At 41.8% G+C, this 16133-nt stretch overlaps 1 protein-coding gene across 12 annotated transcripts in view; it reads right to left on the bottom strand.

Moving 5' to 3' along the window:
* Window positions 1-16133, bottom strand: part of myo3b (myosin IIIB) — a 484195-nt gene that overhangs the window by 446233 nt on the left and 21829 nt on the right. For 11 of the 12 annotated variants that reach the window (XR_011886449.1, XM_072261905.1, XM_072261912.1 and 8 more), the window contains 2 exons: window positions 727-831; window positions 422-521 (listed from right to left, as the gene is read on the bottom strand). Coding sequence is in view for 10 of the 12 variants with exons in the window: in XM_072261905.1 (XP_072118006.1) it covers window positions 422-521; window positions 727-831 (205 nt within the window). In the remaining 2 variants the exon portion in view is untranslated. Of the gene's footprint in view, window positions 1-421; window positions 522-726; window positions 832-16133 lie in introns of those variants that run through there. The other variant, XM_072261914.1, reaches the window with a different exon arrangement.

Below are 16133 nucleotides of genomic sequence, written 5' to 3'. Positions count from 1 at the left end.
ACTAGTATTGCTTTAGGCTATTTAGTCATTTAACAGAGAACCAGTGTTCCCTTTGAGAAGCAAAAAGGAACCAAGCACCACACTGTAAAATAATAAAAGCTCATATGAAATAGTTTGTCCTATTGTACCAGAAAGCTTTCTAATACCATCAAGTAAATAGAACACTTTTAGTACCATTGTATGAGGGCTGACATATTCATCATTTTAAGAACAGTTTTTCAAATATCCTTGAGCAGACAGGCTATTGCTAACAATTCCTTCGGTAGTCCATCTGTTAAATTCAATCCTCTGACACAAAAAAAAGCAAAATATACTTTACCCGTGGCGTCACAGTAAAGTTGTGCTGGCTATGGCAACAATAAATTGCAGCTTTTGGCTGAACTGCAAACTTCAGAGAAAATAAATGGGAAATAGAAATTACCAAAGTCAACCAGCTTGATTCCTCCTTCTATTGTCAAGAGTATGTTGTTGCCCTTGACATCACGATGAATAATCCTGTTGTTGTGTAAATGCTGAAGGCCCTGCAGAAAATACAAACAGATCATATGGATGTATACAAAACAGTTATCCTTTGTTAACTTTAAACTAATCTGCAGATGCATTACTGAAATGCTTAATGTACTACACTGGCAATATGCTCGAGTCACAACCATTATCTCAAATATGATGCTGTACGAATATATACACAAATGAGAACAGATAGTCTCTTTGTCACTTAGCTCTTACCAAAAGTGCCCCATACAAAATGTATGAGATTAGTGCTTCATCCATGTATTGACCATGCTTGAGCAGATTAGTGACAAGTTCAGTGACAGAACCACCATTGCACAGCTGTGGAAGAAATATCAGAAATAAGATTTCAGTTTCAAAATTTTCATTCCATATTTCTGTGGGAAGAAAATTTACTTTCATTCTTGCCAGGCAAGATAAAAAATACTTTTGAAGTTCAATCACTGGCAAAATTCAGGGCATTCAAAAGTCAATTTACACACAACAAATTCTCATGGTGCAGTTTAAAATAAAACGATTGGTGTCAGGCAATGCTGATTAATGAACAGGTATTCGCAGTAAAACAGGGCAGGTTTATTTAAAGGAACACACACAAAATGCCGGAGAAACTCATTTTTTTTAAACTCTACTCCTCATCTTTTTTTCTCCAGTCCTGCTGAAGGGTCTCGACCCAAAATGTCAATTGTATTCCTTTCCACAGATGCTGCCTGGCCTGTTGAGTTCCTCCAGCATTTTGTGTGTGTTGCTTTGGATTTCCAGCATCTGCAGATTTGGTTATGATTAGTTTTATTTGAAACAGAGCCATAGAGTCTTTAATATCTATCTGAGCAAGGAGAAGAGGGCTCAGCGTAACACCTCAAATAAAAGACAGCCTCTCCAACACAAGCAGCATTCCCTCAATATTACATTGATGTGTGAACCTAAGTTTCCATGCTGAATAGCAAAACTGAGATAGATGATTAATTTTCACAGCTATTTAATTTCCTTTAACAAACTTAGAGAATGGATAAATATTCAAATGACACTTTAAAAGAAGTTTGTTTAGATTGTATAACTTTGTTATGCCCACTGGCATGCAGGATGCACTCTTAGAAATGAGAGAACTAATGGAATTAAAGCTAAAAGGAGTCATTACAGTTAATTAGTTAGCTTTATTTGTCAAATGTACATCAAAACATACAGTGAAATGCTCTGCTTCTGATGTGCAGCCCACAAGAGTTGTCACACCTACGCACCAACACAGGATGCACACAACCTAACTTGTACATATTTGGAATGAGGAAGAAACTGAAGCACACCCAAAGGAAACCCATGTGGTCATAGGGGAGAACGTACAAACCACTTACAGAAAGTGGCAGGAGTTGAACCCAGATCTTAAAGCTGGTGACACACACATAATGCTGGTGGAACGCAGCAGGCCAGGCAGCATCTATAGGAAGAGGTACAGTCGACGTTTCGGGCCAAGAGCCTTTGTCAGGGCTAACTGAAACAAGAGATAATAAGAGATTTGAAAGAGGGAGGGGGAGGGGGAGATCTGAAATGATAGGAGAAGACAGGAGAGGGAGGGATGGAGCTAAGAGCTGGAAAGTTGATGGGCAAAAGGCATACACGGCTGGAGAAGGGAGAGGATCATGGGACGGGAGGCCTAGGGAGAAAGAAAGGGGGAGGGGAGCCCGGAGGAAGACGGAGAGCAGGCAAGGAATTATAGTGAGAGGGACAGAGGGAAAAAAAGAGAGAGAAAGAAAAGGAAAAATAAATAAATCAATAAATAAGGGATGGGGTACGAAGGGGAGTAGGGGCATTAACGGGAGTTAGATAAGTCAATGTTCATGCCATCAGGTTGGGGGCTACCCAGGTGGAATATAAGGTGTTGTTCCTCCAACTTGAATGTGTCTTCATCTTGACAGTAGAGGAGGCCGTGGATAGACATATCAGAAAGCTGGTGCACTATAAAGCGTTATGCTAAACACTACACTATCATGCCACGTAATTATACGTGAAGAGTTGAAAACCTGATGCAAATACCGGGATGAATTATCATATGATGTAAAGGGGCTATCTATTAGGGTAGTATTTGGGTGGGTGGGGTATGGGATTAGATGGTGTGGCAACTCAGTATTGAGACCTACACCTCACAGATGCATACTGGTTGGAGTGGAGGAATTACAAGGGACTAGCTGAACTCCCTCCACATTTTGACAGAGTGCATGGATTCGATAATCTTCCTCATCATCATTCAATGGACGCAATAAAAGTTGCCGACTCCTGCTTAGTTTGCTTGGTTGCCGTAATAAAAATCTCAGCTATGAATCCAAACAGAGGGGAAAACAGACATTTCTATTAGATTCAACAATGAGACTATGTGATTCAGGCAGCCTGTCACACATGGATCAAATAATGTCATTCTCGAGCAATGGTTAATGATCACACAATGTCCAATTCCATTCACGATTCCTCAGCAAATGAAACAATCCATGCTGGCATGCAGCAAGGCTTGAACAAAATTCAAACACAGGTTGTTAACTCGCAAATGATATTAATGCACCAAAAGTGCCAGACAATGATCATTTCCAATCAGAGAGAGCCAACCATCTACCTTTGAAATTTAACAACACTAATTCAGCATATCTTTGACGTTATCAATGACCAGAAACTCAACCAGAACATCCACAGAAAAAAATTAAGACAGCAGAGACAGGTCAGAAATTGGTCAAAACTCACCTACTAATACCCCAAAGTCTTAACATCATCTACAAGACACAAGTCACTACTCCTCCCTTGCCGGGATGAGTGCAAATCCAACAACTCTCAAGTACCTCATTTGATTAGCATTCTAGTGACCACATTACCTTCACTCCACCATGAGTGGACCATATAGAATCTACAAAATGCTCTGCAATTACTCACAAGGGAGTGTAAATGGGATCAGCAGACTTGGCGTACAGATGCAGACTGAATGGGAGGTATTAGGCAATGCAGACATCCAATATGTATATGACTTCCACAATATAAAGAAAACTGCACCATGAGCAAATACAATGTTCATAATTGTAAGAGTTAGGAATAATTTATTTTCCGTAGATGTTGCCTGGCCTGCTAAGTTCCTCCAGCATTTTGTGTGTGTTGCTCGGAATTCCAGCATCTGCAGATTTTCTCTTGTTTGTGATAGGAATAAATTCTATTTCAGCTGGAGGTGGCCCTGGACAGGTGGAATATTCTTGATTATTTATTTTTTCTTCTTCTATATCATGTATTGGATTGAACTGCTGCTGCAAAGTTAACAAATTTCACCGCACATGCCAGTGATAGTAAACCTGATTCTGAAATGCAAGTACTAAATCGCTTGCGCATTCACAGAAAGATGTAGCAGTAGGGGAGAAGGTGCTGAATTGATTGAGGAGTAGGTCACAGAATGAATAGTGCTTTCAGAAACTAAGAGGGACAGAGATTACAAATTGAGTGGCGGTATCACACTGAAAGGAGATGCTAGAAATCAAAATGGGCCTTCCATAGAATACAGAAACAGGGTGGCATTTGACAAGAGGATACCTTTCAGAATTCTGATTAAGATCAGAAGGCAGAAACTGGAATGATACATCAGGAACCCTAACGAACATAATGAAAGAAATTTTCAGCTGAGATAAAGGAAAAGGTAAGTTGATAGAAGCATATATGGAGAAGGGGCATAATCAGAACAGATACAACTGAGATGGAAAAAATGTGAGAATGAAATAGTGTTGCTACAAAAAATTAGTTCCTACAAGAAGTGAAGTGGATAATGCATAGCTAAGGCAGTTATAAAAGTCAGTGTGCTTATGGTGGACATAACATTAGTTTTAAAGCCAGTCCTGCTGTGATCTGTCTGTTTCAGCTGATATAAATTTCACACATGCTAACACTCTTGCCAATTAGCGTCTGGTGAGATTTGCCCCACAAGTGCCGTACTGTTCTAAAGTTCCAATAGTCAGGCGAGGAGAATGCTTAGGATATCTTTAGAACTATTGTAATAACTGTAGCTCAGTGTAAAAGGGCTTCGGCCCAAAACATTGAGTGTTTACTCTTTTCCATAGATGCTGCCTGACCTGCAGAATTCCTCCAGTATTGTGTGTGCATTTCTCAGTGCAAGTGCTCAGTTTAACTTTTTCTGTCAATCTATAGATGTGATTTATTCATTGCCAAATGCTTAAGAAACATTAACAATATTACACCAAGGTTTTCAAAAGGCAGTGGACTATAATTAAATGACTCCAGTTGTTTTCCATTTTTCCCACAGCACTAAGTTTCTATTACAATGACCACCCTACAGCATTCCATCCATCTTTCTTCCTCAGATACCTTCAATACAGTTGACCACACCATTCCAAAGATTTAAAGATTCAAAGTGTATTTATTATCAAAGAATGTATAAGTTATACGACCTTGAGATTTATTTGCTTACAGACAGTCGCAAAGCAAGGAATCTGAAAGAACCCTGCCTTTCCAGTCTATTAAATTGCCCAAACAGTGGATTGTACCTCAAACAAGGACCCAAACCTCTCCACGGCAAACTGCTCCAGGCCTAGAACATGCCACCCTGCAATCTGCAACAGACCTGGACAGCTCCAACTCCAAATGCATCGATTTTGCTATGCACCAACAGGGCACATCTTCACTTTGCCGTCACTTATTGTTTACAGAGATAATTTCCCACAATTTATTTCAAAAAAAGTGTTATTAATAATGTTTTTAATCAAATTCCTTTGTTTTCGAACCACCAGTAAGTTGTCATATGTCTTCAGTAGCACCATCTTTAACCCTAAGATTACAACATTCCTTAGATTAAACTCCTGCACTTCCAGCAGTTGGCAACCCCCTTGGAATCCATATAATAAATGTTCTAATAAAATCACCTCTCATTTAATGAATACCAAGTAGGCCCAATCCACTTGGTCTTTCTTCATACACACTTTCAGGAATAAAAGAATGTTCTTTGAACTCCCACCACAGCAAACAAATTTCCTTGAAGAAGGAGAACAAGACCCACACTGTCCTTTATATATAGTTTCACCAGTGCCCCGTACTTACCTACTTGTACTAACCATCCTTTGCAGTAAAGACCAATATTCTATTTGCTTTCCTAGGTACTTCCAATATCTGCACACTAACTTCCTTTACAAGTACACCTAAATCTTGCTATAAGTCTCTCTCCATTTAAACTTTGGATAATTCAATATGTTCCCATATTATTCACCATCTGTCAAATTTGTGGACACACGTTTAACCCTTTACAGACTCATGTACTGCATCCTCCGAATTTGCTTTCCTACCTACCAGCGCATCATCAGTAAATGCGGCTAGAATACGTTCAATCCCTTCATCATTTATAATATATTGTAAATAGTTAGGCTTTTCAGATCCTTAATGTGTTTCTCAAGTTATAATGATTATTTTAATCTCCTCACTTTCTTTTGCACTTGGATTTTCTATAATTATATGGATGATTTTATTCTACCATGAAATCACTAACTATTTCATTATTCCCAATTGTTAATTCCCTCATCACACCCTTGAAACATTTAGCTTTACTCACTTTACAAGCTGGCAATGCTCTTTTCCAATTCCTTGCAACATTTTGTTATCTATTCTCTCCCTCTATAATTTGTTATATTTAGGCATCCTCTGCTGGTTTCTAAAATGATCACAATCTTCTGGCCTACAGGTCATCTTTGCAACATTAAGCCTTTTATTTCAAACAGATACCATCTTTAACTTTCTTAGCCAGCAACAGATGGATCATCCTTCTCACTGTTTCTCAATGCATTCTATCTCAATAATAGACTGGAATAGATTGCATTTTTCTTGAGCATTATGAAATATGTTTACATTTTCTGCAAGTTTTCATCCGCTTTTTTTATACTTCTGAATTCAGTTGCACCGATCTGCTATCAACATTTTTGTAATTTTCTTTGCAAGTTTAAGACAGTGGTCACAAATCCAAGTTTCTCATTCTCAAACCAAAAATGAAATTTAATTATGTTTTGATCACTCTACTCTACCGGACATTGCTGTTGTTCCTTTCAGCGCCTGGTGGCACAATGGGCAGCAACATTGCCACTTCTTTACCATCTGTCTGTTTTTTTTAAATGAGGCTGAGTTGCCAGCTCGACACTGAACCCAGCACAGATGGAAAGCATACAAGGAGCCGGCCGGATTCGAGCCGGGACCACTCGCCACGAAGTCAGGTGCAGATGCCACTATATCACCAGTCAACCTTGTGAGACATGGATAGATTGAAAACAGCTTGTTCCCAGTTCTACAACATATTGTTCCATGAAACATGGAGCAGACTCAATGGGCCAAATGGTTTAATTCTGTTCCTATATCTTATGGAAACCAAGTGCCTCCTGTAGATGCTATCAATGGTGGGGTAGGATGTATCTGAGATGGGCCAGGCTATGTCCACAACTCTCTGCAGCTTGTGTTGAGATAACTATACAAGGCCATGATGCAACCAGCCAGGATATTTTCAACGGTGCCTCTGTAGAAAGTGTAATTGATGACATACAAAGTCTCCTTAAGTTTTTGAGAAAGTAAAAGCCCTGGCATGCACTCTTCATGCTTGCATCAATGGCCAGGCTTATGACAGGTCATCCGAGACATTAATACCCAAGCACACACCTGCTCTCATGACTACCTTTTCTGAAGTCAACATTTAGCTCAATGGTCTTGTTGACATTAAATTGAGGTTGTATTGTGGCACTACTCAACCAAACGCTTTTCCTCACTCCTGTATGCTGACTTACCACCACCCTTGATTCCATCAATAGCAGTCATGTCATCAGCAAATTCATAGAAGATATTGAAGCTGTGCTTAAGCCATAAGGTCATGGGTAAATAAAAAGCAGAGCAGGGGCCTAAGCACACAGCATTGAGGTGCGCCTCCGTTGAAGATCAGTGAGGAGGAGGTGCTGTTACTGATCAGTACCAATTGAGGTTTACTGATCAACGATCCTGTCGCAAAGGGAGGCACAGAGGCCCAGGTCTACAGTTCATTTTCTTTGTTGACTCTCTTTTCTACTCTAAGTGATTCTATCTTTAGTCAAGATAATAAATGTGCTTTGAAATGATCACAGTATGTATGCATTACACAACCTTGAGATTCGTCTCCTCACAGACAGGCCCAAAACAAAGAAACCCCAAAAGAACCCACTGAAAAAAAAGACCATCAAACACCCAACGTGCAGGGAGAAAAAAAAGATTGTGCAAAACAATAAAAATAAACAAATAGAATTCAGAACTGAAGTGTTACGAAAGATACAAAGCCAGGCATCACTGCAGCTGGAGCAGACCACCACCTCAGTTCATCGCAGAGCTGAGCAGATGTTGCGGAGCAGCAAGCAGAAATAAGCAGAAATGAGCAGAATCGGCCTGTCCCTTGCCTCTGGTCCCGACACCATCTTCTTCCATCTCGCCCCACACTTAAGTCATCCAAACATCGTGCTGTTCGTCACTCACTGTCAGCTCTGGGGCCTGGACCCCACCGCCACAATCCCGCCTGTACCTGACCTTTCCAATTCAGCCTGGCATTTAAATCGATCAGATATCGGGACTTAGCTCACCCCCACCTCCTCCATGCCTCGCCTTCGCCTCCTCACACCTCTGCTCGCCTCTCCATTGTCGATGGTGATTCTTATTAATAAGGTGTTCCTTTGTATTGAATTTTACCACCGATAAGTAGTCACCAGGCATCACCAGTGCCATCTTAAACTGAATCAGAATCACTTTATTGCCAGTATGTGAAACGTACAAGAATTAATTATGGCATTGATTTTATTTAATGTATGTACATTAGCCAATTTACAGGTGAAATAGAAATTCCCGTTATCTTTACGGGTATTTCAGACTGAAGATATTAAGTAAAGTGAGATTTCAAGTTCCGAGTTCGAAGTACACTTATTATGAAAATACGTATACAGAATACAACTCCCCAGATTTGCCCTCCTGCAGGCAGCCACAAAACAAGGAAGCACCATGGAACACGTTCAAGAAAACATCAAAGACCCAATGTACAAAAAAAAGAGAGAACGAATCACGCAAACAGCAAAAAGTGAGCAAACTACACAAAGAATATCAACAGCAAACGAGGAGTCCAGGAGTATTCAGTTTAGTTCAGTTTGGCACCACGAGCCCACTGCAAGCTGCAGAACCAGTCTTCACCGAAGCACCCCAGTCGGCACCAATCACTCCAATCAAACCGCTCAAAAACAGCCAAACAGAAAAACCAGAATCCAGAAACGTATGCAATGCAAACCTTAAAGTCCCCCAAAACAAGTCCGCAGCCACAAGCCTCACTGACCCGTCCTTGCAACATGGAACCTGAGACTCCTGCACTTTCCACTGGCAGCAGCTAACGAGAAGAAGAGGATATTAAAAGTTTTTTGATGTTAAAAATAAAAGAGAAATGAGAGTGGATATAGAACCACTAGAAAATGAGGCAGGAGAAATAATAACGGGGGACAAGGAGATGGCTGATGAACTAAATGAGTATTTTGCGTCAGTCTTCACAGTGGAAGACACTAGCAGTATGCCTGATGTTGTAGTGTGTGAAGGAAGAGAAGTGGGTACAGTTACTTTTACGAGAAGGTGCTCAAAAAGCTGAAAGACCTGAAGGTACATAAGTCACCCAGACCAAAGGAACTGCACCCTAAGGTTCGTAAAGAGATAGCGTTAGAGATTGTGGTGGCATTAGAAATGATCTTTCAAAAATCATTGAACTCTGGCATGGTGCCAGAGGACTGGAAAATTACAAATGTTACTCCACTCCTTAAGAAAGGAGGAAGGAAGCAGAAAGGAAATTATAGACCAGTTAGCCTGACCTCAGTGGTTGGGAAGATGTTAGAGTCAATTGTTAAGGATGAGGTGATGGAGTACTTGGTGACACAGGACAAGATAGTACCAAGTCAGCATAGTTTCCTTCAGGGAAAATCCTGCCTGATGAACCTATTGGAATTCTCTAAGGAAATTACAAGTAGGATAGATAAAGGGGATGCAGTGGATGTTGTATATCTGGACTTTCAAAAGGCTTTTGACAAAGTGCCACACATTAGGCTGCTTACCAAATTAACAGCCCATGGTATTACAGGAAAGTTATCAACATGGTTAGAGCATTGGCTGATTGGTAGGAGGCAGTGAGTGGGAATAAAAGGATCCTTTTCTGGTTGGCTGTCAGTGACCAGTGGTATTCCACAGGGGTCGGTATTGGGACAACTTTTTATGCTGTATATAAATGATTTAGATGATGGGATAGATGGCTTTGTTGCCTAGTTTGTAGATGATATGAAGATTTGTGGAAGGACAGGTAGTTCTGAGGAAACAGGTAGATTGCAGAAGAAATTGGACAGATTAGGAGAATGGGCAAAAAAGTAACAAATGAAATACAATGTTGGAAAATGCATGGTGATGCACCTTGGTAGAAGAAATAATTGTGCAGACTATTTTCTAAACGGGGAGGAGATCCAGGAATCTGAGATGCAGAGGGTCTTGGGAGTCCTTGTGCAGAACACCCTGAAGGTTAACTTGCAGGTTGAGTCGGTGGTGAGGAAGGCCAATGCCATTTTAGCATTCATTTCAAGAGGTCTAGAATACAAGAGCAGGGATGTAATGCTGAGGCTCTATAAGGCACTGGTGAGGCCTCACCTTGAGTACTGTGAACAGTTTTGGGCCCCTCATCTTAGAAAAGATGTGCTGACATTGGAGAGGGTCCAGAGGAGGTTCACAAGGATGATTCCAGGAATGAAAGGGTTATCATACGAGGAACATTTGATGGCTCTGGGACTGTACTCACTGGAATTCAGAAAGATAAGGGGGGATCTCAATGAAAGGTCCAGACAGAGTAGATAATAGAGGGGTGCTCTTTCAAAACAGAGATGCAGAGAAATTTCTTCAGCCAAAGGGTGGTGGATTTATGGAATTTGTTGCCACATGCAGCTGCGGAGGCCAGGTCGTTGGGTGTATTTAAGGCAGAGATTGATAGGTTGTTGATTGGACATGGCAAGTTTACGGGGAGAAGGCTAGGAACTGGGGTTGAGAAGGAGATTAAAAAAAAGAATCATGATTGAATAGTGGAGCAGACTCGATGGGCCAGATGTCCTAATTGTGCTCATATGTCTTATGGCCTTATGGTCTAAGACCTGTCGAACTCAGGCAGACGGCACTGAAAACCTGCCTGCCCTCTGCTCTCATCTTTGTCGACTTCAACCTTGCTCAACGCCTCAACTAGAGGAAGCAGTGGAGTCAATCATGGGCTCGCGTCCTTCATCCAGGCTTCCAGATCACCAGTCCACACACTCCACTCCCAATCTCACCAAAGTCCCTCAGCCCAAAAATACACCACCAAAATGTAACTCAAAGTTTCCAATCGCACTCAATTTAGTAGCAGAATCATATTTGAAAGAAGAAATAAAAGTAGTAAAAGAAGTAATTTCATGAACTATTTGCAGGACATTGTCATTGGTTCGCTGGCACCATCTTGCCATTAAGATTTAGAAGCACAATAGAACATGGAACATAGAAAAGTACAGTACAATAAATGCCCCTCAACCATGATGCTGTGCCAACCTTTTAACCTATTCCAAGATCAATCTAAACCTTAGCTCCCACATGGTATTCCATTTTTCATTCATCCATGTGCATAGCTAAGGACCTCTTCAATATCTCTAAAGTATCTGCTTCCACCATTACCTCTGGCAGTGTGTTCCAAGCACCTAACACTCTGTCTAAAAAAATACCACCTCTGTCATTCCCCAATACTTTCCTCCAATCACATTAAATTATGCTCGCTTGTACTAGCCAATTCCACCCTGGGGGAAAGTCACCAGCTATCCACTCTCTCGCTGTATCGCTTATCATCTTGTACACCTCTGTCAAATCACCTCTCATCCTCCTTCACTTCAAAGAGAAAAGCCCTAGCTTGTTCAACCTTTCCTCACAAGACATGCTCTCTCATTCAAGCAGTATCCTGATAAATCTACTGTGCCCCTTCCCTGAAGTCTCCACATCTCTCCAATAGCAAGGCAACCAAACCGAACCCAATATTCCAAGTGTGGTCGAAGCAGTGTTTTACTTTTCACTCTGCCTTACTGTTCACGAAAACAGGGCAGAGAGAAATTAGTCCAAAAACTTCTATATGTTATGCGTTAATAGAAAAAAAATTGGATTACTTCATTCATAAAATATAGCAATCAGCATAATTGTGTTTAACATTAAAATTTAATTCATTTCATATAAAGTACAACTGGAAAAACAATGGGTTGATTATGCTATTCTTCATAATAACTGATAGTCTGCTCTCAGCCAAGCTGAATTTCCTGAAGCAGACCAATTTCATGAATGATGGACAGAGATTATTGCCCTTTCAATCTTTCATGTCATCAGCATGGCTACTAGCAAGCAGTATAAAGTAGACAAGAAGCATACTTGAATAGTCTTGACTTACTGCCAATGTGTTGGACCATGAATGTGCACAAACAGACTAACATCCCAGGAATTCAAATACATTAATTTTCTGTAAATGACTTAATTTAGAATCAGTAGCCCAGTCACTTTGATTGTTTTTGCATAACATTTCAAAGGCTAAATACAGCTCAATGTTTAATATTTCTTCCATTTCAATACTGTAAAGGGAAAATAAAATCATTTTTACAAGCGAGTACATCAATTAGAATATTTAAAATCAACAGACAATAGAATAAATGAGCCTTATCAAAGCCTGTACAAACCTGACTCTGATAAGTGTTCATAACAATATCTACTTATGCCGTTTTCACCCAGGCAAATGGGAAAAATCATTTTTATTATGATATTACTGATTGCTCCGATCACAATCCAAAACCAGGAACACCACTCTATAAGCAGTTCTGAGGAGAAATGGAGAAGGAATATTACAGATTATTACAGACCCAACTGACTACAGATGCTGGAATCTGAGGAAAAAGCAACCTGATTCCTCAGTGGGTTAAATGATGAACATTTTGGGTCTGATCTGGACTAGGAGTGTAGGGGAAAGTTAGTGGTATATAAAGGAAAGAGAGAGGGGTTGATAGGTAGAACCAGGTGAGATGGGGGATAATGGACAGATGGAGCAAGGTGGGAGAAGGGGGAGGTAGCAGTTCTGAGATAGAGAGAGCTAGGTAATGGCAGAGAACAGATAAGGGAGGCTGAAAAAAAGTAAAGCAGATGGAACCAGGTTTGAGGAGGAGAGGGGAAATGTGTACAAAGAATGAAGCTAGAAGATGGAAGTGGAGCCAATAAGGATGGTTGAAGGGGAGATGGAACCAAATGGGATACAGAGTAGCAAAGATAGGTCAAAAGAGAAGAAACCCAGGTGATTAGATGCGTAGGCAAAGGAACTAGGTGGGAGAGGGTAACCAAAAGATATAGGAGCAGAAATAGGCCATTTGGCCCATCGAATCTGCTCTGCCATTTCATCATGGCTGGTCCAATTTTCCTCTCAGCCCCAATCTCCTGCCTTCTTCCTGTATCCCTTCATGCCCTGACCAATCAAGAGTCTATCAAACTCTGCCTTAAATATATAGTACATAAAGACTTGGTCTCCACAGCTGCCTGTGGCAATGAATTCCATTGAATCACCACTCTCTGTCTAAAGAAATTCTTCATCTCTGTTCGAAAAGGATATCCCTCTATTCTGAGGCTCTTAGACTGGTCTTAGACTCTCCCACCATCGGAAACATCCTCTCCACACCCACTCTAACAAGACCTTTCACCATTCAGTAAGTTTCAATGAGGTCACCCCTCATTCTTCTGAACTCCAGGGAATACAGGCCCAGAACCATCTTCATATGACAAGCCATTCAATCCTGGAATCATTTTCGTGAACCTCCTCTGAACCCTCTCCAGCTTCAGCATATCCTTTCCAAGATAACAGGCCCAAAATGTCTCAAGTCAGGCCTCACCAGTGCTTTATAAAGTCTCAACATTACATCCTTGCTTTTATATTCCAGTCCTCTTGAAATGAATGCTAACATCACATTTACCTTCCTCACCACAAACTCAACCTGCAAATTAACCTTTAGGGAATCCTACACAAAGACTCCCAAGACCCTTTGCACCTCAGATTTTTGTATTTTCTCTCCATTTCAAAAATAGTCAACCCTTTCATTTCTTCTACCAAAGTGCATGATCACACATTTCCCAACACTATATTTCATCTGCTACTTCTTTGCCCATTATCCCAATCTGTCTAAGTCCTTCTGTAGCCTACTTTCTCAAAACTACCTGTCCCTCCATCTATTTTCATATTGTCTGCAGACTTTGCAACAAAGCCATCAATTCCATCCTCCAAATCTCTGACATAAGAACATAAGAAATAGGAGCAGGAGTAGGACATCTGGCCCATCGAGCCTGCCCCGCTATTCAGTAAGATCATGGCTGATCTGTCCATAAACTCAGCTCCATCTACCTGTCTTTTCCCCATAACCCTTAATTCCCTTACTATGTAAAAACCTATCTAACTGTTTCTTAAATAAATTTAGTGAAGAAGCCTCAACTGCTTCCCTAGGCAGAGAATTCCACAGATTCACCACTCTCTGGGAAAAACGGTTTCTCCTGATCTCTGTCCTAAATCTTCTCCCCTGAATCTTGAGGCAATGTCCCCTAGTTCTAGTCTCACCCACCAATGGAAACAACATTCCTGCCTCTATCTTATCTATCCCTTTCAAAATGTTGTATGTTTCTCTAAGATCTCCTCTCATTCTTCTGAACTCCAGAGAATATATAACATAAAAATAATCGGTCCCAACACAGACCCTATGGAACACCACTAGTCACTGGCAGCCAGTCAGAAAAGGCTCCCTTTATTCCCACTCTTTGCCTCCTCCCAATCAGCCACAGCTTTATCCATGTTAGAATCTTTCCTATAATACCATGAGCTAATAGTTTGTTAAGCCATCTCATGTGTGGCACATTGTCAAAGGCTTTCTGAAAATCCAAGTAAACAACATCAACTTAAACACGAGGAATTCTGCAGATGCTGGAAATTCAAGCAACACACAAAGTTGCTGGTGAACGCAGCAGGCCAGGCAGCATCTCTAGGAAGAGGTACAGTCGACGTTTCGGGCCGAGACCCTTCGTCAGGACTAACTGAAGGAAGAGCTAGTAAAAGATTTGAAAGTGGGAGGGGGAGGGGAGATCCAAAATGATAGGATAAGACAGGAGGGGGAGGGATGGAGCCAAGAGCTGGACAGTTGATTGGCAAAAGGGATATGAGAGGATCATGGGACAGGAGGCCCAGGGAGAAGGAAAAGGGGGAGGGGGGAAAGAAACCCAGAGGATGGGCAAGGGATATAGTCAGAGGGACGGAGGGAGAAAAAGGAGAGTGAGAGAAAGAATGTGTGTATAAAAATAAGTAACAGATGGGGTACGAGGGGGAGGTGGGGCATTAGTGGAAGTTAGAAGTCAATGTTCATGCCATCAGGTTGGAGGCTACACAGACAGAATATAAGGTGTTGTTCCTCCAACCTGAGTGTGGCTTCATCTTTACAGTAGAGGAGGCTGTGGATAGACATATCAGAATGGGAATGGGATGTGGAATTAAAATGTGTGGCCACTGGGAGATCCTGCTTTCTCTGGCGGACAGAGCGTAGGTGTTCAGCAAAACGATCTCCCAGTCTGCGTCGGGTCTCGCCAATATATAGAAGGCCACATCGGGAGCATTGGACGCAGTATATCACCCCAGCCGACTCACAGGTGAAGTGTCGCCTCACCTGGAAGGACTGTCTGGGGCCCTGAATGGTGGTAAGGGAGGAAGTGTAAGGGCATGTGTAGCACTTGTTCCGCTTACAAGGATAAGTGCCAGGAGGGAGATCAGTGGGGAGGGATGGGGGGGACGAATGGAGAGCAGATTGCTCTCACTCCATCCTCCCGTCACCCCAATAGGAATACGGTTCCCCTGGTCCTCACCTACCACCCCACCAGCCTCCGGGTCCAACATATTATTCTCCGTAACTTCCGCCACCTCCAACAGGATCCCACCACTAAGCACATCTTTCCCTCCCCCCGTCTCTCTGCATTCCGCAGGGATCGCTCCCTACACGACTCCCTTGTCCATTTGTCTCCCCGATCCCTCCCCACTGATCTCCCTTCTGGCACTTATCCTTGTAAGCGGAACAAGTGCTACACATGCTCTTACACTTCTTCCCTTACCACCATTCAGGGTCTCAGACAGTCCTTCCAGGTGAGGCAACACTTCACCTGTGAGTCGGCTGGGGTGATATACTGCGTCCGGTGCTCCCACACCTACGCTCTGTCCGCCAGAGAAAGCAGGATCTCCCAGTGCCACACATTTTAATTCCACATCCCATTCCCATTCTGATATGTCTATCCACGGCCTCCTCTACTGTAAAGATGAAGCCACACTCAGGTTGGAGGAACAACACCTTATATTCCATCTGGGTAGCCTCCAACCTGATGGCATGAACATTGATTTCTCTAACTTCCGCTAATGCCCCACCTCCCCCTCGTAAACTGTCTACTTGGACATTACAATGATGTGGTTTTGGTTCATGCAACTGAGCATCTGTTCAGCAAAGAACAGAAAGTGTTTTTAGAATACATTCTGAGAGTGAAAA

This window comes from Mobula birostris, chromosome 6 (assembly GCF_030028105.1).
Source record: "Mobula birostris isolate sMobBir1 chromosome 6, sMobBir1.hap1, whole genome shotgun sequence".
Lineage (NCBI taxonomy): Eukaryota > Metazoa > Chordata > Chondrichthyes > Myliobatiformes > Myliobatidae > Mobula > Mobula birostris.
Note: the sequence above shows the minus strand (reverse complement) of the source record. Positions and strands in the feature narration are given on the sequence as shown.